This window comes from Numenius arquata, chromosome 2 (genome assembly GCF_964106895.1).
Source record: "Numenius arquata chromosome 2, bNumArq3.hap1.1, whole genome shotgun sequence".
Classification (NCBI taxonomy): domain Eukaryota; kingdom Metazoa; phylum Chordata; class Aves; order Charadriiformes; family Scolopacidae; genus Numenius; species Numenius arquata.
In genome coordinates, this window is record NC_133577.1 from 74045355 (window position 1) to 74072041 (window position 26687).

Consider the following 26687-nt stretch of genomic DNA (forward strand, 5'->3'; position numbering starts at 1 on the left):
CATATTGTCACAACATGCTACAACGGATTTCTGCCAGTGTGTTTGTCTTCTCTCCAGCACAACCAAAGCCTACTTGGAGTGTGTAGCGTGCATGCATTAGCTTCTAAGAGAGCCATGGTGCCTTGTCTGAAATTCTAGATCAACGTGGAACAGGTTCCTTGTGCTACAGCAATAAACTGGGTGGGATAAGCTCTTCTCTGGCAGGGGATTTTTTCCATCTGGCAAGAACTGTCAGCTTTGTTTCAATAGTAAAATACAACTGAGAAGATTCTTTATTAAGAAAAACAATGAATAATTGTAAGATTCAGTTAACTGTAATGTAATAGTTTTTATAATTTATAGACAATAAAACCTTTTTCTTAATTTCTTTAAGCCTCCAGTCCAAGGAGGAAAAGGGGAAATGTTTTAATCTGTGCAGTATTCTCCATTTTTTTTTGGCTTCCACCCTTATGCTAGCAGCAGATTATGGCATCGCAGCTAAAGAGATTTTGCCATCCTGAGGGACTATCATGGTAGCAGCTGAGAGTAAGAGAGGCAGACGGGGTGGAAAAACTAGAATATATGTGAGCAAGGATTTATTAAATTATGACGCAATCATGGCTATTGAAAATATTCACAAGCTTTTAATGTTCCATCATCAAGACTAATTTCGATGTGATTTCTGTTTTAGTTCACCTACAGGCTTGTGTTTAACACCTTTGCAAAGCCTCTGTTCAGGGCTTCTCACACTGTGGAATTCTAATTTACTGCTGCCCTAAAAATAACTACCGGAGAATATTTATAGCAAGGTTAAATATTTACTCATTAGTATTAGTGAGAAAAAAAGATTTCTCCTAAGAGGAGAATTCAATACTGTTCACCTAATTAGTGTTATTTAGTGCAAAAGCAAAGCAAAAACGCGTGTTGGGAACTTTCAATAGTTTGTGCAGAGGAAAAATTACCTTTTCCTCAGAACAGAGCACTTCAGTTTTACTCCTGTATTGTTCTGTTACTAAAAGCAAACATAACAAATGAACTAACTCCAATCTGTGCAATTAGTTTACAGGCAAAGTGTCTGAAATAAGGGAAGGGAAATATTTGCCTCAGGAGCCCCTTCTCTCAGAGTCAAATTGACTGAAATCTCAGACTAAATTCAAGATGACATACAGCTGAACACAAGGGGAGAAGGGACTTACTCTCAGCTGCTGTGCTGGGGGAGGAAGAGACTGGAGAAAAAAAAAAAATCAAAGGAATATTTTATGAACATCTGGCCCCAGGCAGTGGGACTTCTCATCTTTTGATGAGTGCAGCATTTTCCTGCCCTAACCTATGTGAGAAAAACAAAAGGAAAGCTTGGCAACAAATAAACAAAAAGAGAAAAGTGGCAACCCAAATGTCTCATGAGTATAAAACAAATGATGATCAGCCACAAAACACCCTATTTTCCTTATCCTGAGCCATAGTTCAGGCATATACAGAGATGCAAATATCTCAAAGAGGTCTTGGAAAAATAATGCTTTATTACTAAACCTGTCGAACGTATGTTAGTCTAGTTTTCACTTGAATGGCATTTTCTCCCCCTGCTTGATGAAACTTTGCTTGAAATACCAAAATCTGACAGATTCTGAATTGCTCAAACAAACAAATGAACAAAGGAGTTTGTACAAAATGTAATTTCAGGACACGCACAAAACCCCCCACCCCCAAAAGCAAAACAAAACAAATAAAAAAAGAATTTGGTGAATAGATTGGAGAAAATGAGGGAAAAAAATCTGAATTAACATATTTGGAGTAAAATGTTTCAGTTGGGAAATACCACAAAAATTGTTTTGGCATATTTAAAAACCAACTTATTCCAAAATATTATTTTTCACTTCAAAATTGACACATATTAAAAATCTTATTGAAAATGGCTACATGAACTGAAAAGGAAAATAAATGTTTCATTCTGGGTCTAACAAAACTCTGGAGGTTACCTGAATTTTTTGTCCTTTTCCCATTCTTCTGATTCAATCCAAATAAAATTTTTTGTATTTCCAATGTTTGGACTAAGCAATGGTTTCAGTAGGTGCTTCAAGTCATCTCAGAAAAATAATCTGGAGGTATTTTGTTAATCTGCTCCAGAACAAAATATATTTCATTTCATTTTTCTGAATAATAAATGGAAAATTTGCAGAAACATCAGCAATTTCCCTTGGAATGCTACCAATCCCTGCCTCTTGCTTCAGGAACACAGACTATGGCTCTTCCTGAAATTCAGAGAGTAATATATAGTAGAGCTGGAAGTAATAAAGAACATTTTAAGACAGAACAGAATCACTTACAGAAGTTATAGTGAAACTGGACAAGCTTTCAAACTCAATCAATTTATTACAATAGCCCTTTTAAGGTGGCTTAAAAAATAGTGCTGTGAGGGAAAAACTGTAGCTACTAAGAGATTATTTTCTGTAAGCACTATCTTGCCTGTTTCAGGTGGAACAGGATGCTTTTGTGAGCTGTTGAGGCAATGCCATATTATGTGAGCAGCATCTCAGAGCCTCTCCTTGTCAGGTTTTAAAAAATTCTTCTTGTAACTAAGCCTGTAACAGTGAACCATCTAGACAGATAGCAAGTAAATACCATTACAATATCTGAGAGAGACAGGCAAGACACACTTCAAAAGATATTATAAAGCAATAGTGAGTTCTAAAAAAATCACTGGGATTTTACAGTACCTAACCACTGTACCAAAGATCATACACCAAACCACTGAGTCCTAGATGCTCTAAGAAATAATGTTAAGAAGGGCTGACATTATGGAGATTTGCTACAAGAAATAACTGACCCAGAGACTTAAGGCAGTACAAACAACAGCAAGATACTATGTTTTTTGAAACAGATTTGGCAGCAAAAACTTGAGTTCAGTTTTAGGTGCTATGGAAGGGGCTTGTAGCTCTGTTGTCCCAGGAGAAGCGCCACGATAGTGTTGACTGCTTAGTACTCTAGCAAATACTTATATATGTTCTTTTAATTCCACTTTATTGTACCTGAAATCAATCAAAGTGGACACAGTGTGTAATGCTAGGAATGCGACTATGCCTTTGTTGGACCAGGGCCCAAACGACCAGTTTTGCTAAGGACTGCATTTGCAATCCACTGCGCCACACCTCCGTGCCACAGATTGTGGCCTCTGCTCTCCACCCAAAGTATCAAGAGCAAACAGAAAAACACAAGTATATGACTGTTAGGGATTAAAAAATTTGAATTAAAGCTACAATTCCACAACAACTCACTGTACACATATTTAAATCTTCATTTTAAGTCTTTGTGTGGATGAAAATCACTGCATTTATTTCACTTCATTTATAGACCATCTATCTAACTGCTGCTCATAATTTGACTAGCCCCATCATTACTAGAATGAAACCATAGCTTATGTCTATGGCTTTTAACAGTATGACAAAAGGACTGTCATTCTAACACATTTTTGGAGTATCCTGATATATTACTTAACTATGAACTTACGTGCACTCGCCTTTTTCTCCAAAAAAGCCTTTCCCAATGTAAAAACCCTAATAAAAACTTGCAGGGATGGACGTGTTAATTGAGAATAAATGTTGACTCCACAGTTGAACTCTTCTCTGAGAAAACAGAACAAGGCTGAGAATCTGATTTGAAATGGAAAGTGGGTGTCCCTCTGGGCATGGTGACAGAATGCAATAGACCTTGTTTTCTCAGCACATGTATTGAAAGTGAAGCTGTGATAGAGTGCATTTTGAAATGTAGTGCACTCACTCTGTTGGGAGCCCGGTTCCTCTTGGAGCGTTATAAACATTTTGTTTACACTTCCTGATGACCATTTAATGAAATGGAACACTTTTATTTGATTTGTTCTCCTCTTCCGAAGTATGCTCTTTCTCCTTAGGCAGAGTTAAGATGAGCATATACTCGAGCATTATTCTAACTTCTTATAGAGCTACTGAATGTAGCTCAGAAATTCCTGGTTTTCTAATTGTTTCTTTATAGTTTAGATGCAGTTCTTCCTGAGCAATTTGAAAAAAAAAAAGAAAAATGCTTTGTATCGTCTCTTTAATGACTTCCATTTCTGGGGCAATTTCTCCAACTTTCTTAAAGCCCCAAAGTTTCCTACAGAAAGATTTCATTCATTCAGGAGTCTAAAAGGTCTGCAGGAGAGAAGTCACGAGCCATAAGACCATCCTGCTACTTAAAGACCATCCTGCCAAGTAATGCCCTCCCCTCCTATCTTCCAGAGTCTCCTGAAGAGAAGCAACAACTCTACAGGTCTCTCAGAGATCAGCAAAGTAAAACCACTTCTAGTCCTTGAGGAGTAGGCCTTCTCTTACATAGACTCCCAAGCAGTGCCAAAGTCATACACTTTCCTGCTCAAATTGCTGACAAAGTTTTTCTAAAGCCTATGATGGAAGACAACATGGCTGGCAAAAAGACAAACATTAGCAAAATCAGAAAGGGAAGCTAGAGTTCTTCCCAGCTGCTCTACTTGCCTTGGGCGCCAAGGAAGACAGTAAGGATAGTAACCTTTCTTGAATCCCTGTGTTTCCTGAACCCTGTGTAAAGAGTTGTAGGAGATGAAAACCATCTGTGAAGAGGCTTCTTACGTGGGTTTTAAAAAGCTCCTCAGTTTTCTCACAGCCTTTGCACTCCATGACCCTTGTGAGCATATAGGGTACAGAGATTAAAGACAGTGGAAAGCAAATACTCCAGGGACTTCTCAGTTGGTGAACTAGGGAGATGGCTTCCAAGAGGGAAAAAAACCCCAACAAACGCCACAAGAGGCAAATCATTAAATTCCCTTGAAATTTAAAAGATTAGGAAAGTGTTTGCTCAGAAAAACTGTTTTAAACCTCAGATAACTTATTCCAACTTCAGACCAGCAAAGGGAGAGAGGAGGGAGGTTTCAGCTTCTATACGCTGTAGCACAACGACAATGACCAACCTAAATTAAACAGAGGAGAGCTGTCTCGAAGATGTGTGTCATGTCACTGCCATGCATAAGTATTACCCAACAGCTACTCAGTGTGCACCTCTGTACCTGTCTGGAAATCATGATGGAGGCACCAAAAGTTGACACTAACAAAAAGATGGGCAGGAACACATCTTATTTTAAAGCACTTGGAAATGTAAGACAAAAAAAAAAAGTGACAGAGGGGAAATGTGGAAAATTTCTATGAAGTTTTAAAGAAATCTTCCTCTCCTCAATACTAAAAAGGCTCTAAGTTCTTGCACGACAGGTTATCTGTGATTTCATTTGCCTGGGTGCTTAGGGGATTCCAGCTGAGAGGAAAACAAAGTCCTGGTTAAATACGTATTTAAGTGATAAAGTCAGAAAGGATAATTTTTAGCTCTTGCATAACAGAGGCCATAGGATTTTTCAAAATCAATTTGTGCTTTAACTAGAGCATAACTTCTAGAAAAAACATTCAGTCTTGATTGAAAAATTTACAATAATGGATAATCTATCATAGACTTTGGTAAGTTATTCCAATGCATAATTATCCTGATGTAGGATAGTTCCCTTATTTCTAATTTGAACATGTCTTTGAACTTGCAGCCATTTGATCTTGCTGAACCTTTGCTAAATTGGCAAGCCCTCTATTAGGAAATGTTATTTTCTCCTGCAGATATTAATAAGCTATGATCAAACTATCCCTTGACTTGCTCCCAGATAAGCTCCTGGAGCCATTTTTCCCAACTTTATGGGAAATTTTCCAGTATTTTCTTTGAACTTCGTTAATTTATAAGTACTCATCTTTGACTTGTGGAGATTAGACCTGGAAAAGTAGCTAAATCTACATTTTAAAATATATCAAATCCAAGATGTGATCCCTAGCACCCGGATCAGGAACTATGGAGCGGTTGTACATACACTATTCAGGGTCTAGCACTTCACTGAGCAGTCTGGCCACATTCATACTACATAGGACTTGTCTCTGAGAGCCTAGTTTGTGTTTCTTCAGTTTTTGGACACAAGAATTACTTTGCTTGCATTTCTCAGTGTCCAACATTATGAGAGCCATGTTACAATTTTCTAGATTGGAGGGTGAGGGTCTACATTGTGCACACTGGAGAACATCATCAGGGCATGTGGGAATAATAGAGAGTGTGAAGTCTTCTGATGCAATGTTGAAGGACTGGAAAGAGGTGCCAAACAGAATATAGTCCTATCCATACCACCTTCCAGAAATACCTTCTGGAGTGAACTATCAATGAATTACACTCAATTTTAATTTTTTTTTCTTTGACAAATGGCAGGTTGCTCCCTGAGAAAGACAGGGTACTAACTAATTTCTGTGCCCTGTTGATGATCAGGGAGCCAAGAGTGAAGAATGAACTAGGGAGCTAAGTTATCTGACAGTGTAGACACCCAGTATGTCAGGAGTAAAAAGTCTACACCCAATACAAAAGAGATGTATCCCCTGTACTCATACTTGAAATGTCCCTTTTTATACATCCAATGACTAAAGAAAGTATTTTGGCAACTGTATTAAACCTGGAGTTCATGTTCACCTGATTATTCATCCTGGACTTATTCTCATGCATCTCTTCATTCTTTCTGAGTGTACAATTTTACATGTCAGTGCCTCAAAACATAGAAGTGTGAGTGAGTGTCACAACTCTACACCTACCAGAGTACCTGGACTTTGTGTGAGCTGTCTTGAAGAGGAATCACAAAACACTACAGACTGTCCAGGTTTAGTGTGCAGGAGGTCCAGTCGTTGAATCTCCCTGTGCAGGCATGTTTGAAAAAAGGGATCACACAAAGCTTGTCTCCATAGATAAAAAATGATGAAGTTTGCTGGAATTCACTGAATATTTGCCCTGATGAAAGCAAGTACGTCTTCCAAAACTAATCTATCTTGGACTCTCCACCACAGAAACACCCACCTTTAAAAGAAAAAAAAAAACCTGTTTCTTGATCCTCAGCTCCTGTAAATCAGCTTAAGTCTATTTAACGCAAGAGGCAGGCATTTATGTCAGATCTGGACCTTATCCATGATGCTTATCTATGCTTTTTCTTCCTCGGAAAGCAGCAAAAAGTGAAAGCTAACAGAGACCACTGTTTTAAATTATGTGGGGTTCTTTGGTTTTGATCCTTTCAAAAGCATCATATCTAATGAGTTGAAATGTCAACAATTTTACAAGGTTTTGACTTTCGACTAAGAGGAAAAATGCACCCTGCACAGGTTATAATTATTTTGGCTGGCTTCTAATATTAACAGTAGTCCACAAGGCTAATTGAAGGGATGGGGACAATGAGTAAGAACCAGACATAGCTTTTCTTGGTCTGGTGTTCAGTTAATGCCCTAGCAACAGAGGAGGAAATGTGGTCATGGGCTAAAGAGCCTCTCAGGTATTTCTTTATAGTTGGATGACAAAGAGGTTTGGGGTTTTTCATTCAGAAGCAACCAGACAACTTTTCCCCCCTCCCTCTTCAAGGGCAGTTTATTGACTGGATAAGATTCTGGAGGAACAGACCGTTATAAGAAATGGATTAGGGGAAGGAAAGCAACAGCACAGAATGAACAAGCCTAAAAATTAACCACAACATTTTTAACAAAAACCAGGAAACACAAGGTATTTTAATGCAATGATTTCACCCAAAGGTCAGCTGCAGGTAAATCCTTCCTCCACAACCATTTCTCTTCTAATAACAGAGAGACAGGATTAGGTTCACAACAGAAATACAAGGATGCATTTGTGAAAGGAGAAAATGTGTGTGGAGCTGTTCAGCATGCTCATCTAGCCAAACTGAGGTACGGTTTGGATAAGTGGACTACAAGGTGCCTGCAAAGCAAATTGGACGGCCAAGCTCAAAGGGTTGGGCTCAGCAACAAAACATTCAGGTGGAGGCCAGTTACAATTGGTATTCCATAAAAGTCGATACTGGGGCTGATACTGTTTAACATCCTGATTAATGAGCTGGAGACGAGATAGAATGTATCCTCAGCAATGTTACATGACATCATAATGTGATCTGTGGCCAGTACCCTGGGGACAGGGTTGCTACACAGAGGGATCTTGACAGGCTGGACAGGTGGGCTAAGAGAAAGCTCATAAAGTTCAGCAAAAAATCCTGAATCCTGACTATTCCTGAATGAACAGTACAGGCTGGAGGACAAGTGGATAGAAAGGAGCTTTTCCGGAAGAGTCTTAGGGGGCTTGCTGGACAGCAAGATGAACACGAGTCGGAAGTGCGACCTTACGGCAAAGAAGGCCAAGCACATCCTGGCCTACATTAGCTCCTTAGGTCAAGGGAATTGATTACCACTCTTTACTCAGCACTTGTAAGACCACATCTGAAGTACTGTTTTGGATTCCTCAGTCGAATAAAGACACTAACATGCTGGAGTAAGTCCAGCGGAGAGCAACCAAAATGGTCAGAGGCCTGGAGAACATGTATGAGGAGAAGCTGAGAAAACTGGGCTTGTTCAGCCTGGAGAAGAGAAGGCTAAGGGAAACTCTTATTGCTCTCTACAACTACTTAATGGAGCCAGACTCTTCTAAGAGATGCACAGAGACAGAAGGAGAGGTAACTGACACGAATTGCAGCAAAGGAACTGAACTTCTAATTACGAATTAGGAATATTTTATTTTTTACTTTTCTCACCAAGACAGTAGACAAATACAGGCACAGGCCGCTTTGAGATACCCTTGGAGATATCAGAAACTCAAGTGGAAAAGGCCCTGAGCAACCTGAGTTGGCTTTCAGTATGAAGAGTACTAGATCATCTCTGGAGATCCTTTTTGACCTAGATTGCCTATAATTCTGTGATTTTATTCAGGCAAGCTTCTCTTTTCACGGTCTCTGCTAAGGCCTTGAGAACAACAGCATAGGAACTATCTCTATATATGTATAGGGTATTGCAGTGCTCCTGTCCTCCCCTGAGCTCAGTTCAATACAGACAAGCTGAGGAAGGAGGGTTGAGGAGCTACACCAGGAACAATTAAAGTCAGGATGTAGCTGAAACATAGAGACAGAAGAAAGACAACGAGGAAAGGAAATAATTGAGCTGCTGTTTCTGAGATCTCAGTGTCCACTCAATTTTGCAGATTCTTTCTCAAAACATCTCCAACTCAAGGAGTACAAAGTCTCTTGATAATTTTTTAAAGGGGAAAGGTTTGTCCTGAAACTAGATTGTCCTGTCACTAAAATGATTAAAGCATAGTGATTTCTGTAGCCAACAGCACCTAGGAGAGTGATCTGACTATTACCAAATTCAACTGTTTTTTATTGGCACTCTTTTAGGGGTGACAGCTTTGACACAATGGTGCAGAAAGACATCTTGGTTACTCTGCTACTTTCTGCAACAGGCAACAGGCTACCTGTTAAGAGTCCAAAGATTCTACTCCAAAGAATCCAACTGTGATGTCTCTTTCCTTGCTTTGGGACTATAGCTAAAACCTCTGTTTCTGTATCTACAAAAAAGAACTATCTTTACACGATCACTTTTATGAGTACAACGAGAAACTGCAAAGTGAACTTGCACTTCAGAAGAAAAAGTACTGGGTTTACTATTACTATGCATTTATCTGGGGTTCTCCTGCCACATAATAGAAGTTTTTGTTCTCAGTTTAGGCACCTAGATGCCTCTCAAGGCCTCGCGCTTTTATGTGCAAGTCTTTCATCTAAATTTAACCTGCTAATGATGGTCCCGCTACAATAAAGAGAAGGCATTTCAGAGTGCTGGACAACATAATGACTCATCAAGCTACGTATGTTCACATAAAGAACTGTCTTGATCAAGCAAAAAATACCACACTTCAGAATGATTCTTTAAATTATTACATTGGAATAGAGCATATATATGATCTATTTTTTGTACGTTACATGGAGATTCATACTATGAACTCAGGCCAGACCAGTAAAAAAAAGCCAAAGTAGGACAATTTAATCAACTAAAAAGATATACTTTTTATTTACTCCAATAAAATGGAAACTAGAATCTGGTACAGATTGTCTGAATGCCACTGTTTTTTTATCACAGAGTTCTTTGGAGATGAAAGTTTTCAGGGTTTCAAAGAAAGCCAGGTGTTGTTTTAAAAAAAGGGAGTTATTGCAGGGTCTGATGGATTCAATTGCCAAGGAACAGAGGATGTATCTCAGAGAATGCAATGAACAATAGACTAATGCAGTTGCAGCAGTGCCATTATTGTGTGGATAGGCCTCTCAAACTAGAGGCACCGTTTTCAAAATCAAATACATATTGACCCACATTTCAGAAACGTCAAGCATGCTGTAAACAAGTTCCCAGTACATCACATGCTTTAGAAACTTCATGAGAAAGACTGGAAAGGAAGCTATTCTTTGTGGGTAGTCAGCTTTGCGATAGCTTGTTTTTAAGTGAAAGCTACAGATTGTATCCAACAATGATAGGAATGTAGTCATCAAAAGCAGAATTATCATTTTAGCTTCCCACCATTGACACAAGCAGACTGATATTTCCTGTTGAGCCTAAAAGCAACAATGTGTTGGCGCTTCCTAAACTACTACCTGTACAATGTGTGTGATACCTGTATTTCAAATGGGTCTTTGTGGGTTATAAAGCCCATGTGTACTGGTATGATTTGCACTGGTAACAATATTTGCTAAATGAGCTCACAGTATTTTAAAGAAGGAATAATCTAATCCAATATACTGGTACAGTGTGAATGTGAGTAGGTGAAGAAAATGCTACTTTCTGCCTTGACATTGGTGTTGGACTTCATTTTTTCTATTTTTTAACATATTTTTAATCACTAAAACGTACTTTTCATCTGTTTGCAAAGGCTCTTGTACTTATAACCAAACCTAACAATACCAGTTCCCATATCAAACTTTACTAATGTTTTCCATAATGGGAGGTAGGAATATTGCAATGTCTTTTAGAGATGGTGTGGCTACAGAGTCAGGCCCCAATGGTGGGTATTGACAATTCAGAAAAATCTCCTCTCTCAAGCAACCACTATACTCCCTTCTTTACACCACTGAGAAAAGCACTAGTTTTAGTCAGACTCTATGGAATATAATCCAATATAATCCCCAAATTAGTGCTATATTCAAATGGCTGCCATGGAATTCTGACTCTTCCAGGGGGAAAAAAAAGGCATTTTTGTAACAGATCTATCCAGAATTAGGCAACATTAACTATTTGAAGCATTAATTGTGAGGATTTCTGAAAATCAGAAATGTCTGATTAAATTAAAATTCCTCAGCACTCCCTAGTATCAGATCCATTTCCATAATATCGTAAGCAGAAGCCTGGGGAACTTGACTAAACGCAGTTACCGTGTTGCCAGAGCAGGACCACAGGCAGTTCCATGAGCACCCCACTCCCTCATTTTGCATTGCTTTACCAGTCATTTGCTTTATGCACCAAAGATGTACAGTATCATCACGAAAAAACACAAGATGTGATCCAGTCTAATTTCGTATAAACAGTCTGCCCTATGCTTGTCTTTATTATTCACAATTGTTAAATATTATGCAAAAATGGCACAACATATGCTTCCCACTTCCAATACATCTTCTGCAGGTCCTTTTTTTCAGGGAAACAATAAAGGAAAGAGGTTCATTCCAGCATTCCTCCTGTCATTACAAACATGGGAGTAATAATACACGGTGCACACGTAGCCTGGTAATTGTTAGGTGCTAGCCATTCCCTTCTGTTCTCAATCCACAAATCTGGTAATGTGACATCTCTCCGTGTGGGAGTATGAATCTTAAGCTCAAGCTGTTGAGACATCTCCTTACAGTATCTAGTAGTTGCACTGAGGCTGTACATGTTAGATGTGTCTCAAATCCTCAGGACAGGCTTCTGAAATCCCCCAGGCCAAAGTTTTTACAAATGCCCCCCTGGCACACAAATTACAGGCACAGATCCATCCTAAAGCTCCATTTGCAAGGCGTGGTGACCATTCTCAGCTGATGTAAATTGGCCAGGCTGCACTAAAGCCAGAGAAGCCAGGGGTGATTCACACCAGCTAAGGAAGTGGCCTGAAATCATGATAACAGTCAGCAGAAACTGCTTTTAAAAGCTATTCTCCACCATGATGGAAAGTATAAGGCAGACAAAGTACTAAAAGCTTTTATGTTCAGAATTTCTTTGACAATATATTTTTCTGAGGACTACGATGGCTGTTACTCCAGAAATGAACATCAAACCATACAGTGCAATTCTGGAGCTGTCAGTTTAACATTTGTAAAGAGGAAAATCATAATGTGGTTCAGGCAATACTTTCAAAAGCACCGTTTAGTTAGTGAAAGACAAAACAGAGTGAAAAGTGTGCTTTAACTAATGTATGAGGAGTCTGTAAGAGTTAATCTCAGTGTAGACAAGCAAAATGGAGTGGATAATATAAAAAAAAAAATTTAACTAAGTAGCTTATTGAGTTTCAGCCAATGAGTTACAGAAAAAAACATGGGTACCTTTGTGGTACAGAAGGAACTGTGGTTAAAATGGCTTGAGGAACGGAATGTTATCTCAAATAAAGAATGGTTCTAACTAAGAACATTTTAAATATCAATTAAATTGTCACTGAACTGACTTTTGAGTTTGGTCTGTTTTTCCTAAGATTATATTTGCCTGTGTAAATGAGGAAGAAGGATGAAAAACAACCAAATAAAATCTTTCCTTGAAAATCTGGATTGGCTGTCAGGAGATTCAGCCTGGGCGCACAGGAATAGGAGAACGCACATGCTTACTGGGTTTAAAGAGCTAGTGGAGAAGAAACAAATACACCTTTGCCTTTAATGTATCTGCCTTCTGGGACTCCCTCAACCTATATGTTGTCCAGAGTATCTCAGACATAGAAAGGTAGGAGTGAAAGATAAATTATTTGCTTCAGAAATTGGGAGGAAGCAGTGAAAGGTCTGTGACTTTTGAGGGGTGCTTCTGTATCAAATCTGCCAGGGTTGGGTCTGGCTAAAGAGGCTCACAGAAAAATCTCTTTTCTTAGGATTGTATCCTAAGGCTGTAGTAAACACTCTCCCAAGAGCAAAAGCAAAATCTGCCTGAGAGCTTCCCCCCGATCCAGCTTTGTTGAGCTCATAAAGTTTCAGGGTTTTGAGGACCCTTTTACTGTTCTTTAGTACAACTCTAAGCACCTGAATTTCTGAGTCTTCCCCTTCCTGATGCGTGGTCTTTCACGCGTGTTTTGCTTAGAGTTATTGCCTCTCTTTCCTGCCCCCCTGCAGCCTTTAGTTTTCCGAATCCTCCTTGGCCACGGTGTGGGGTTCAGTGTCAATTATTTTAATTTACTGAACACATGAAACAAGCTCCAGTTTCACTGGGTATTTCATCTTCCTTTAGAGATTTATGCCTCCAATCTCTGCTAGATTACTGAGGCAAACAATGAATTCAATTAAGAAGATTATAGTAAATGATGCTGATTCTGTCAATAACATCGTTTGCTACTTCTCAGAGGTTGCACTGTTTCACTCAGTGACCTCTTGCTCCATGTAATTGAAAAAACATCAATCTACTTCTTATGATCACTTGTCAATCTTCCGTTCATTATCTACCTCCTCGTTTTCTCTTTTTTTTTTTTTTCTTTAAAAAAAAGAAAGTTTTTATAACTACAGGTGAGTTGGCTGAAGAAAGAAATTGTGATTAGACTAAAATCACGGGCAGGATTATGCATGGCCTGGTAGGTATGTGTTAACACATACCAAGAATTAACACATGCAATGTATGTGCAGGACCTAGGACATTCATTATTTTTGCTATCAGTGGAAGAATTTTGTGATATACTGACATTTGGTGTCCCTATAAAACATTTGGAACAGTAAGTTAAGACAATATAAATTAAAGATTTACAGCATTTTTATCTACATAATGGCATTTTAGATACTACCCACTATACATTTCTGGGTTACATGTGGTTGTGACCCATTTCTCTCTGCCAGCAGTAAAATCGCAGAAAGGAAAAAGCAAAAATGCAGCAGAAAGAAAGTAACTATGAAAGGTAGTCATCTCAGTAGAACAAAAGATACTGCTTTGTGGGGTAACACTGAACAGAATTGACATCAAGTTTAGTTATGTGTAACATAAACTTTCAGATTTCAGGACAAATACATGAAACTTAGCTCTATCTCATGCTTTTGGGGGAGTTGGTGCAGGGGTATGGGTAGCTCAAGCCCTTATATATGCAATTCTGCTCTGGCAAGCGAAGAACCAGGAAACAAACCTCTTTTGCCAAAAATCTTGTATCCATATCTATCTGTGTTCTGTTAGGTTATTCTTTTGAACATTTTCACAGACCAGAGATGCTTTGAAGAGGCTAAAATACAAATTCACAAAAACTGATGTGATTCCCCCAAATATGCAAAGGAATACAGACACACAGGTGACCCAACCACAACTTGTGCAATCCTTTTTCCAGTTACTCTGTTTAATTCAATCCAACATATTTCTGCGAAGCAAAACCGCTATTACGGTGAATAATTTTCTGATAGTGCAGGGATATTTAAATGGACTCTTCTAAATGGAGGCTTCACCATCTGTTCTGCGCTTTTATTACAAATAGAGAGGGAATCTAACTCACAGCATCAGCATGTAAAGCCTAGCATCGAAATGATTTAGATGTACTCGTGTGTTCTTTATGCACCTGGTATGTTTTCTCACATACCAAACACAAATCAGTGGGAAGACCTGTCTCATGTAACCTAATAAATTCTCTGATCTAGTGCCTTTATTTCTTTCTCACAGCAGCAGAAATTGATGGCCAGTAGTTTGCATTTTATTAGGACAATTATGACCCTGTTGCTGTCCTGCAGGAGTTATATCTCTATTGGGCTGACATTTTGTGATACCATTTACCTCTTTGCAAAAAATGAGCCTTGATTTCTATTCTTTCCCTCTTGCTGGGCCTATGTACGCTTCATCATGGAGAGACATCTCATAGAAAATACACTGAGGACGCGTCAGACTGCTGAAAAGCTCTCTCCTTCCCTAAAGGATGCCACACAATCTCTTTGAGACCATTTAGAGAAGGAACATATTCTCAGAGTAGCACAGGACCAGAAACTCCAAAATGCATCACACTGCATTGTTTTTACTGCTTTAAATGACAGGTTTTGCAGTAGGTTAGGAAGGGAGGTTCAAGTTACCACACCTCATACTCTGTATACCAGGAGACAGATTGCATGCTCAATGCAAACATTAATTCAAAGAAAACCCTCAGGGCCTACCTGTGTTGTAACCCCTCCCAAGTGCTGGCCAGGGCCGATGATTCTTCCAAAGGTTGCCCAAATACCAATCACTCTGGTTCTCCACCAAGCCGAGAACCTGCTGCCCTGGAAATGAGCAAATTGCAAAAAGGTCATGAGACAAAAGACAGTCAATCAATGGAAAACAGACACGAAATCTGGAGAGGGACAGCCAGTGGAAAGAGAAGACAGAAGTTCAGGTGCTTTCCTTCCTTTCAGGCATTTGGAAGATGGCCGCTGATGTAACAGACAGCAAGCCTGGCACAGCAAAATCAGCACGGCTCATTTCTTTCCTTCTCCCCTGGCTAGTCTGAGTAATTAAACACTGTGGGAACCTTTGTCATGCTGACAAAAATATATCACCCAGACAAATCTGAATGCTGCTTGATTTTGGAATACAATGATGGAAAATCCTCCTAGTGAGAAGTAAGTGTTGGTAAAATCATCATCTAATATGAAGATCTGTTTATACTCTGATGGAGATAATATAATTGAAGAACAACGCTCAGTATAACAAATTATTCTCTTCCCATGCTCCCCCCCCCACTAGTTTCAGGGAATTTTTTATCAGTCACAAAGGAAATCCCTTTTGCTCAGGAAAATATTGGATTCTAAGAGTTTACCTACATAAGAAAGTTGCACTGCTTTAATTTAAGAGAGCAATTTAAAAGTCATTTAGGTAAGCCTGTGTGGAATGCTGCATAGAAATTATGATTTCAGTTTTAGATGGGCTTATTTTGGTTTAGCTTACATTGATTAGCAGCTGGCTTCAGCTAGAGTAAAACGTGTTTTAAATCAAATGTGTCTAGAAGGTTTGCACTGCTTAAAAATCAACTGAAAAATGAATGTTTGTATAGATAAGGACTTAATTATCTATCCTGAAATGTGCTGTATAAAATGTAAATAAGAGAAGCGATTGAAATGATGCTCTGGTGATGGAGGATGGAGGGAAGGGGAAAACTGCATTTGGATCTTGTCAAAGAAAGAAAGGGGAATGGTGTTTTGACAGAGGGACCCGTTCAGTGAGAACACTAAGACTGGGACTGGAAATTATTTTGCAACCTTTCGAGAAAGCAATTAAGCATTATCCTCTGAAGGCACATTTTCAAATCCCAGCTATGCTCATAAAACTGGGCGTATGGTCACGGCAGTGCACTGAAAGCATTAAATGATCATTACATGTTGCTTATGTAGGACCATAGCTGTTATTACTAAAATTTCAGTATGGCCCAAGACAAGATTGAGCTGAGAAGCAAGACATAAAGACAGAAGTGATTAATTAAATTTTATAATCGGCTAAGAAGACATTAGGATAGATCAGGTGATTGCGATACTCCCCTGTGGTATCTCTAATTCAGTGCAATGTCAGTAACTCCCACATGTGTCTCGAATGCTGTTTCAAAGAGTGTGAGCAGCAGTGAGTGGCCACTGCAAATAACAAATTAATCAGAATATTACGAAAGCATTCAAGGAGTGAACGGAAATCAAACTAGAAATAACCTTGAGAGATTACCAAATCCACTTCACAATACTGTTCAGGATCATCCTACTCTATCCCAATTGCAACATGCCAATCCTCACCAGACCTCATTGTCTAATGATGTCTGTCCTTTTCCATTATATATTATATATAATATAAATATTTATTTTTTCACATTATACTCCATATATCATTTTTTAAGAACGTAGAAATCTGGAGGAGAGCAGAAAACATCATACAAAAGACCACCCCACATTTATGACTTCATTGGTGCTACTGGAAACTGGTAGTATTAACAGTGCAATACACAAGACAATGAAAGAAATGAGAAGTTAGAGGCAGATGCATCCTAAGCAACTGATGTTTTGTTCATTCAAATAAACTGTCGCATCTCTCAACCTGTGAGACGTATGGAACACACCAGACGGCACATGAGGCACAAGCCATATATTGTGAGGAAGTATGAAAGGGATCTCAAATGGCTGAAACAAGTCTTAGCCAAAAAAAGGCTGAAGGGCACAATTTAAACCAACACTTGTTGATTCTAAGCTGGAAGACTGCCTGTTCTTTATAATAACTTCCTTACAGATGAGGTAGAATAAATCAAAAGGAGAAAGTACCATGGCTAGTAAAGGATGAGAAAAAAAAACCAAAAAACCCGCAATAAAAAATGCAGGTGTAGCTGGGCCAGAATGGATTGGCACAGCTGGTAGGAAGAGAGTGACCCTGCCCATGTTCTAACAGCACATTTCTCAACTCAGCAGTCCCCAGATCCTTCTTAGGATAGTACTGTTAACATCAAAAGAAATGTTAGAATTCCATTTGCAAGAAGCGGACACTGAACTTCCTTACCATGGAGCATCAATCTGCTTTCATTATTTTAGCCCCATGCATTTCCCAACAAGCCACAGAGTTCAGCCTTCAAACTGATGAAAAATAAAAAATGTACAAATCTTGCTGCTTGTTAATGGCTTTCCTTTCCCACCTACCAGTCCAAAATCTCAGTTCTGACAATGTACCCCCCTGAAATACTTATTTCTCAGTTATTATTTCTTATGCTAAGATAAACTGAAAAGGCTCAGGAAATTATGTACACGTATTTATTGTAGCTGTAACATTTCCTTCCTCTTTTTCTCTTTATTTTTGAAGACACCCGAACAAATCCTGCTCTCACCAGTATTCCTTGAGGTTTGATATGGGACATGGATGAAGGCAGAAATTAACATCATGTAAGCTTTAGGGCTTAGATACATGAATCATATAATGTGACTTACTGTGTATCAACTGAGCTGGAATAACTGCCTGTACATGTCCTTTTAGCTTGTCACAAGTACAAAGTAAAATGTGCTAGCTAACACACTTTAGTTTGCTTTTACAATGGCCTGGGAATGAGCATGTGCTCATGTACTGTCCTACAGTAGAGCATTATGCAACTTGTCAGGCTCTTGTTACTCTTGCTAGTGTCTAAAAACCTACTAGGCAGATGTAATGGCTTGTCTCCTAGGTCATTTTGGAGAAAGTTATGAAGATATGTTTTGTATCTTCTCTAGTTATATTTCTGGGATTTTTTTCTAGGCTGGAATAGTGCTGCTGTCTCTGCCAAAGAAGAATGTATTTTTATTTCCCTTTACATTTTCTCCATGATCTTGACTTCGGGCAGAATTGATCAGGAAACCAGAACTTCAGCTGCATAGCAAATATTAATGGTTCCAAAAAATGTTTTCATTCTGAATCAGTATAGAAAAAAGAAATTCAGAAATATTCTCTGGGAAAAAATCCCCAAATATTTTGATCTGAAGATACCAAAATAACTACATCTAAATATACAACCCTCCTCATTTTAAATAGTATCAAGCAATGTGACACATAACGCAGATGCATAATAGATACCATAGATAACACATTATTCTATGTATTTAAAAGTTCAAACAAAATAAAACCATAAGTTTTGCCCTTGTAATTTTGAACAACCACCAATGTTTCACTCAAAGCTTTCATCAAAATTATTTTGTATTAATGGATCATTGTGAGGATATCTGTCCAGTGTATCTGAGCATTATCAGTTCTTTATTTACTTTATCAAATGGATTATGAAGTTATAGAAACGAAGCACTGGCCGAAGCAATGCATGGTGTCGAGCAGGCACAATGAACTCTCCCCTTGTCCACAGTTCTCTGACCACCCATCAGTCCCAGCCTGTCCCTCTGCCACTCTTCACGCCTTCCCTGCAAGGTGTGTGCAGTTCTGAGGAAACTTTCACCAGCTTAATTTCACCTCTAATCATACCACAATCTGAATTCAGATTTTGCACGGAGAAAGACTAGAATTCCTTCCCACCATGGCCTTTGGTAAAAGACAAGCATAAAAGAGCTATGTGAGTTACTCTTCCAGCAGATGAGAACACGGTGGCTACCATAATGAATCTGAATCACTCAGCATTCTGAGCTGCCTGTTTCTTCTCCCTAAGAGTTATTATAATAACATACCATCACTAACAGCAAAAGCTTTGTCATTGTTTTCTGCTATGCCCCTGCAGTTATGATTAAGTGCACTTCTCTCACTCTCTGTTACTCCAGGCACAAGTTAGCTTATGAAAATGAAGCTGTCTTTCTTACTTATTCATACATCACCACTAACAGCCAGACAACAGAAAACAAGGCTACAATTCTGGCATGACCACGGTGAAAAATTACCGAGCAGGCAGAATTACAGCTGGATTGCTGGGAACGGGGCTGTATGCTGCCTGGCTGTGGGACGAGACTTCTCCAGAAGGCAGCTGCACAGCTACAGCGTTTTGCACAGTACAGCTCCCTGACAGCTCTCGCATGATGAGACGTGCTTCTCTCCTTGCAAAAGCTTAGCTTGTCGCTGGGAAGAGGTTTCCATGGAAAAACAGATACTTCTGAGCCTGACAACTCAATGTCTTCAATTCTGTTTTCACTTCATAGATTTTTGGTGGCTAATGGATGGGAAAGCATGATCCCCTAATTCAGGCACTAAAGGGGACTCCAGATCTCATCTCGGCTCCTAGCTCAGGTACTGATTTCTTGAGTGACACCGGACAGGTCACGTAACAGCCTCTTGCTTGATTCTCCCTTAATAAAAATGGGGATAACAATAACCTTTTACCTCTCTCCCATTTTGCCTGTCTTACATATTGCAAATATAAGTCCTCCGAGGTAATAACTGTGTGCTTGTTTCTACTGAAAGCATAACAGCAGCTGTATGTGGCCAGGCTGAAGCTCCATCCAGCACAGTATTGTGTCTCCAGCAGCAGGGAGTAGCAGCTGTGCAGGACGGAGCACAACAAGGCAGCTCTATGGTGGCACTTCTTAACAGTGGTCCTACGGCTTCCAGGGACTTGTGGCACATGACACATATGAAGAAGTATCAGCTTTTATTTACGTTGAGTCTGGTATCTGCTCATTTCATTTGTGCCCAGTACAATCTCAGTGCCTCTGAACAATATTTTCCTATTCTGCCCTGATTTTTCCCAGTTTTAGACAATTCTATCTTCTCAAGAGTCTTTGATACAAAGGACCCTAGCCTCAGCTCTTGGCTCGATGCACTTTCTGTGGTCCTCAGGACATAAGGCTGTTTCTGGAAAGGGAAAATAAAAAGGCATGTTGAGAGTGGTGGGAAGGGGTTGGGTGGGGTGTCACCTTTTGATGGCCGGTGGCCAAAGGGTGAGCTGATATCACAGGAGAGATCTGTTGCAGCACAGCTCTCCTGGTTGTTACATTCACAAGGTTTAGTTATATTCGGTACAGGCCTCCAAAGCGAAAACCAAGTGCAAAGTATTTTTCAGCCTTTAAAAGAATAAGAAATAAGCAATTTCTACACTGCAGAGGTTATTAAAGGAGAGCAGAGCAGAACTCTGACTTGCTACTTCTAACTACTTTAACAGCCGTGGTTTAAATCATCAGGAATTTAACACGAACACGAATGCTGGAGCCACAGCCAAGTACTGCCACAGCAATGCATGTCTTCAGTGTAAGCTGAAAGAACAGGAGAAGGACTCAACAAGAATTTAAGATTCAATCTTGGCAGGAATCAGGAGAACTGCAGAGCTCTGCTCCCAAAATGGGACACGGAAACTGATAATAAAAAAGTGACAGGAGGGAAGAGGGGAAAATACATATTCTGAATTCTGGAACTTTTCTAAATTGGCCAGTACCAAGTCTGATGAACACAGAACTAGCTGAATCTATAATGGTAAAATGAAGCTGGGTTATTTTCTGCACAACTCGGAGTTAAAATCTTTCGTTAATGTCCTTTTCCTCTTCTTCTCCTGATATCTTTTTTGTTATCCTTTAAACACCTGCATAAGACACCCTTCCTCTCTGAAATGTGTGAGGCCACATCCTTAGCTGGTATAAATCTGCATGACTTCAGTGAAATCAGTGTACTTAGGCATATTGATACTGGCTGAATGTATTGCACTTCCTGTTAAGTCTTGCCTGAGTGACTGACCTCTTGTCTGTGGCCTTCCAGTCCCTGATTTTGCACCACTTCATACAAAATATGTGGCTTCTAAAATCTTCCTCTTCTCCTGCCACATCTCTCATCCACCTCTTCAGATCACTGTCAAGTTCAAGCTTTTCATCCTCACTATTGATGCCCTGTGCAATTCTTGCGCTGTCTATATCAATTCATGTTTCTTCCTGCTCCCAAACTCACTTCTCTCTTCTACTGCCATGTCCTCTCTCATCCCTAAAAAAGACTGTCTTCTCATGCAACATATGCCCTGAATTACCTCTGAAAATACATCTTAAGCACAAAAACTCTCAGTATTTTCCTCTATAAAGTTTTTAGAATTTTTACCATGAATCCAGTGTAAAATATGCGCATGAAATCTTGTATGTGCACTGTAACATAAGTCTGCCTGTCCCCAGAAACTGAGGATGACATTTTCTCATATGCCTGTAACAGTGCAGGATACACCATGTTCAACAGAATTGAATACTTTAACCTCTACACATGTGCATTTATTTCACAGGTGTGGATACACATAACAGATGTATGCATTATATATGTATGCACATATACAAACGCATATACATATATACACATACATATTTGCATGTATAAAGATATACAGATATGTATGTGTATATTTACAGGCAGGTATAGAAAACAGCAGTCTTTACCACAAAGAACTTATCTTTTGCATGTGGAAAAGTCAAGTTTCAGGGAAAAACGCCTCCTACACAATTTTACCCTTTTTATTTGATATTTGCATCATTTGCATAAAATATGTTGCTGTTTTCCAACAGCCATTAGCCCTTCTTAGTGGACTAACAGCTCATAGAGAAGAACTGCATGGACAGTTATTAAGGAGTAACTTGGGTGAGAAGGAGGCCAAAGAGTAGCTCACTGAAGATACTGCAGGACTATCTCAGGAGGGAGCATCACAGTGGACAGCACACTGATGCCAGGAGAGGAAGAAAAGAGACAGGCAGTGAATACCTGATAAGAAAGGAGGGTAGATAAGTGAAGCAGAAGTAGATACAGTACACCAATGATAGGGAAAGACAAGATAGGCCATGCTGAGTCAGTGAAGGAGAAAGAAGCTAGTGAAATGAATAAAGGAAGACACTGGCAATGCTGGAACAAGGATGTAAAGCAATAGTATCAGCTGACTTCTGGGTGTACTCAGAGGTGGTGATGTGGCCAGGACAAAAGAAGTTACAGCAGCTTGGGCCAGAGAAGAAGAATAACTCAGTGAGAGTCCATACAGAAAGAAACGTGACAAGTGTTTTGTAGGTGGTAGGAGGGAGGTTCAAAAGGCACAATCATACACAAAAGGCCATTAAGAGGATGAAGTATACAGAACTGGATTGAGAAAGGTTGGGGTTAAAAGCTAAATCTGTGATTCATCTTCATAAGGAAAGATGAAAGAATTAAATCAATCAAAAGAAGAGAATATATTTGGTTTCCGTGCATCTTCTCCTCTCCTCCAAGGAGCTTGTTAGAAAAACAAAGAGGACAGTGAGGAGTCCAGCAAAGCTAGCAAGTCTATCATTAACGTTTGCAGCACTTTCATCTGCGGAATTTCAGGGAAATGGATTCTCAGCAGCCAAGAACAAGCAAGTAAGTGTAGAAAAAACCTTTTACTTTGGAACAAAACTTTTTGAGGTTTTCTGTGACAATGGCAAGGCTTCGTGTGCCCATGACAACAGGGCTCCCGTGTTGCCAGCAAGTTAAGAAGAATTGGAAGATGTTATGATTTAGACATGCGCATAAGTTTTTGCTTGTTTTCTACCTGGCAGGAAAGGATATGCCTGACACTTTGTCAAGAAATGTGCTCTAGCATGGAGTTTGGGGAAGAATGAACCTGGCCACAGAAACCCTTGTGAAATTGTAAGCCAGACCAGGAGGGATGCCCATGCCAGCGTCAAGTGCTGCTAAGCCTGTTCTTCCTCACCTCAGTTTTTATGTCACTGTTTATAGCACAAAATGTCCCAGCAGAAGAACTGACATCTTGTTAACAGCAATAGGAGACTTGAAATTAACCCCCTCTGAGGTAATGGGTATTCTTTTCCAACCAGAATGCAGGAGGTCAATGAGATGTACTCGTTGCTCTGACTACACACCTCACTTTTTTATTCACACCACTGGCAGCTTAAAGATTTTGTGCCCTGATACTGCTTTTTCCTCATCATGGTCTCCTCTTTAATTTTTAATTCATTCAATATAAAACTGCACACTCTTACAAAATTGAAAACTTCTTGCTCTGAAAGCAGCAAAACATCCTTGTGAACACAGTGAATTCCAATCCACTAGTTCTAATATTTAGGCATTGGTCTGAAAGAAAAGATATTTCTAAATGACTGTGCTCAGTGTTTCAGGAACATACAGGCTATTAAAACCATGGCTTGAATTTGTGCTGTGCAGGAATACGTGATCACTGAACAAAAAATGCCTTCTTTTTTGCTGCCAAAGATAATGCAATAAAACTGTCTTGGAGGAGTGTGCGAAGAGCATGAAAGTAACTGTTCATGCACCATGACTGCCTGTCGCAACTACCAGTTTTATAAAGGGGATAAGGTCTTGATATGCACATTTTGGTTGGCACAAACCCCATCTGTGAAATGCATCTCAGTAATGGGGAGCTGAGCAGCAGGCAGCAATGTGTAATCAATAACCTAACTCTTATGCAATTCCTGTCATTAATAGCGTTTTACAAAGGAAAGGAGAGACGTCCTTACCGCAGGAAAAACTGAAGCACATGGTGATGGAGTGACATTTCCAAGGTCACTGGGGAGGCGAGTAGTAACCTATGAACAAGTGTCAGGACTTGTGAGACTCAGAGCACTGCGCTTAGATACCGAGAGAAACCATCCTTTTTAGTAGCCTAGTGCCTAAACTGCCACTGCCAGTAACGATTTAGAAATTCCCACTCAGCTAGTCTTTTGAGCAGCTGTCAGCTTACTGGATTCACTGATGGCTGAGTTTTTCTTGCCACATCCCTGAATGCTATGTTCTGCTCTGCCACAGATTTACTTTGGGTACATCCCTTGGGATTCTGGGCATCAGTTTCCTCTTGACGTTCAGGCAGCTGCTCATTTCAGTTGTAGCGATGTAAACCTTAAGCTGCCTTCATTAACTGAACAAACTTAACTCATATTCACATCAGGGTAACAGGTTAGCAGCTGGCTGTTCATTTCTCCTTTTTGTTCTGTAAAATGAGGATAACACCACTGCTTCACTACACTTCATCAGGTTTCAGTAATCAGTGTTGGAGGTTGTTGGAATAGTAAACTGTTGTTATTAGCAGTGAATTAGAGACAGAGGGTAAGAGCTTTCTAATATTCCAGAAACTGTTAGTGGAAACTCTGCACAGCTTCCTAATTCATATCCTTCTTGGCAGTTATTGTATATAAACAGAAAGATACTAAACCTCCTTCCTTTTTATTCAAAAGGAACAAATCTTCAAAATCAAGAGACACACCAGGATCGTTTGTAAGCAAGAAATCTGTAGGTATGTATCATAAGCACTTTCTCTGAGCATCAGAGAAGTCCCAGAATGTAGAAGCAGTGGCAAAAAAAAAAACCAAGATGAACAAAATGAAGAGGAATGGTTTTCTAGTGACAAGCAAAAAAACCAAACCATACCAAACCAAACCAGAAAAAAACAGTGCCATATTTAGTAGAAAAGGGCTGTAGTCGCCCACTGAATGTGAAAGAGGTTGCCAAGTTACTGAATGTGGTGTTGAAATCCAACTATGTTGACATTATTTTTCCTCTTTGTTGGTTTCAGTTCAGTTTGTTAAAAAATAAACAAGCTCTGCATTTCCCTTTGGCTATGTGGCTTTACCAGCCTATGCAAATTTTTCAGGATGAAAATGCAGGAGTCGTCTCTTCAGTAGACACAGATTGCAGTAAGATGTACTTCTTGCAAATGCTATTAATGGCACTTACTATACTCACAATTGGTTTATGCAAACAGCTCACCTTATCATTTTAATTATGGGCTTCAAGACAGGTTAGAGCTCACAAACAGTACAGCTGAGAATTATTTATGCATCAGGAGTATCAGATAGTAAGATGACACAGCAAACATATGTAAACATTTTTTCACACCTAATGACCAAGCACAATTAGACCTATATCAGGAAATACAATAGAGCTCTGATATCAAACAACAACCTGCTCTTTTGCATCTTGAGCCTACAGAGTAAGATGCTTCTGCCTGATATGACGAGACAGTGGCTGTACCAGCAGCCTCATGCTTTAGTGATGAGCTCAAGAGTCTTGGGATCTGCTTCTTATTCTAATGTTGACTGTCTGTGCAATCACAGATTGGTCACCTCTTTGTTGAGCTTCAGCCTCTCTAAGTAGAGCATGATTCTGCAGTCAGGTTAAATAGCGGATGTACATATAAGAAGAAAAAAACCTGGAGAACAGAATGGAAAATTCTATCCTTACACAGTGTTGCAAGTTATTTTGACCGCAAGAGCTGGAGCACTGCAAATACCTAATAAATGTGCAGAGAATTGCTCTTATATTTGAACACCATCATTCTTTCTCTATGTCCTTCTCTGTCTTTTAACCTGTACCCTGGAGACATCTGGATTTACAGGGCAAAGGGGCTGAGATGTTCTCAGGCTGAAAATGTGTCTACTCATAAACTCAACTCAAAATCATATATAGCATTGACACAGTTTTGCCAGCATGTAATAACCCTGTCCAATACTACAGAGTCAAGATTGGCACAAAGATAAAATCATGACGCTGCCACTCACACAGTACTTTGAGCTCAGAGGTTGAATAGTACGGTATGTCTCATGGATTACTAGTAAGCATTAGTTTACTTTCTTAGTTTACAGCTGTTTGCTACATGTATGACACGTTTTGCTAGCATGACAATGAAGTGGTTAATATTCCTGACTAAGAATCTCGTAAGGCTTGGAAAAAGCAATAAAAAACCCCATTCTTCAGCCTTCTGCAGATCAGTCTCTGTGGAGAGTTCCAGACGTTTTAGGATGCTTAACTAAAGTCCACCTCAGCACTGACATTTCCCTTTTTTTCCTGTTTAGTGGCATGGCACCGAGGGATTCCTGTTGTTCTGAAGAACCTCAGAGCAAAGAGGAAGAGGGCTGTCTCAATCAAGCAAAGGGATAAAAACAAGTGTTCTCAAAATCAAGTTAAGGTCCTTCTCTCTCTCTCGTTTAATTATTTAGTTAGTGCAGGTCTGCCTTTGACTGAGACAAACAGATGAAAAATGTGAGCCCAATAGTACACAGAGAGTGCAGAATTGTATTACACAGCTCTCAGCCAGAGAGATTTTAAAGTGTTACAAAAGAGTTAAAGTCTAAAAGCAAAGACGTGAGAGACTAGCAGAAGGTGCCAGTTTCATTAAGTACATATGTTGATGATAACGGGAAGAAAGGGCAAGACTTGCTGTCCACTGAAACACAACAACTCCCATAATGTATTCTGCACATCATATCGTTCAAGCCTCTAATATTTCATTCATTGATTTTATTGTCAAATGAAAAGGCGCTTGTTCCAAGTGGC

At 39.4% G+C, this 26687-nt stretch overlaps 1 protein-coding gene across 3 annotated transcripts in view; it reads right to left on the minus strand.

Moving 5' to 3' along the window:
- Positions 1-26687, minus strand: part of LARGE1 (LARGE xylosyl- and glucuronyltransferase 1) — a 204134-nt gene that overhangs the window by 50570 nt on the left and 126877 nt on the right. For all 3 annotated transcript variants that reach the window (XM_074167389.1, XM_074167382.1, XM_074167373.1), the window contains exon 6: positions 15167-15271. In XM_074167389.1, coding sequence (XP_074023490.1) covers positions 15167-15271 — 105 coding nt within the window. The remainder of the gene's footprint in view (positions 1-15166; positions 15272-26687) is intronic.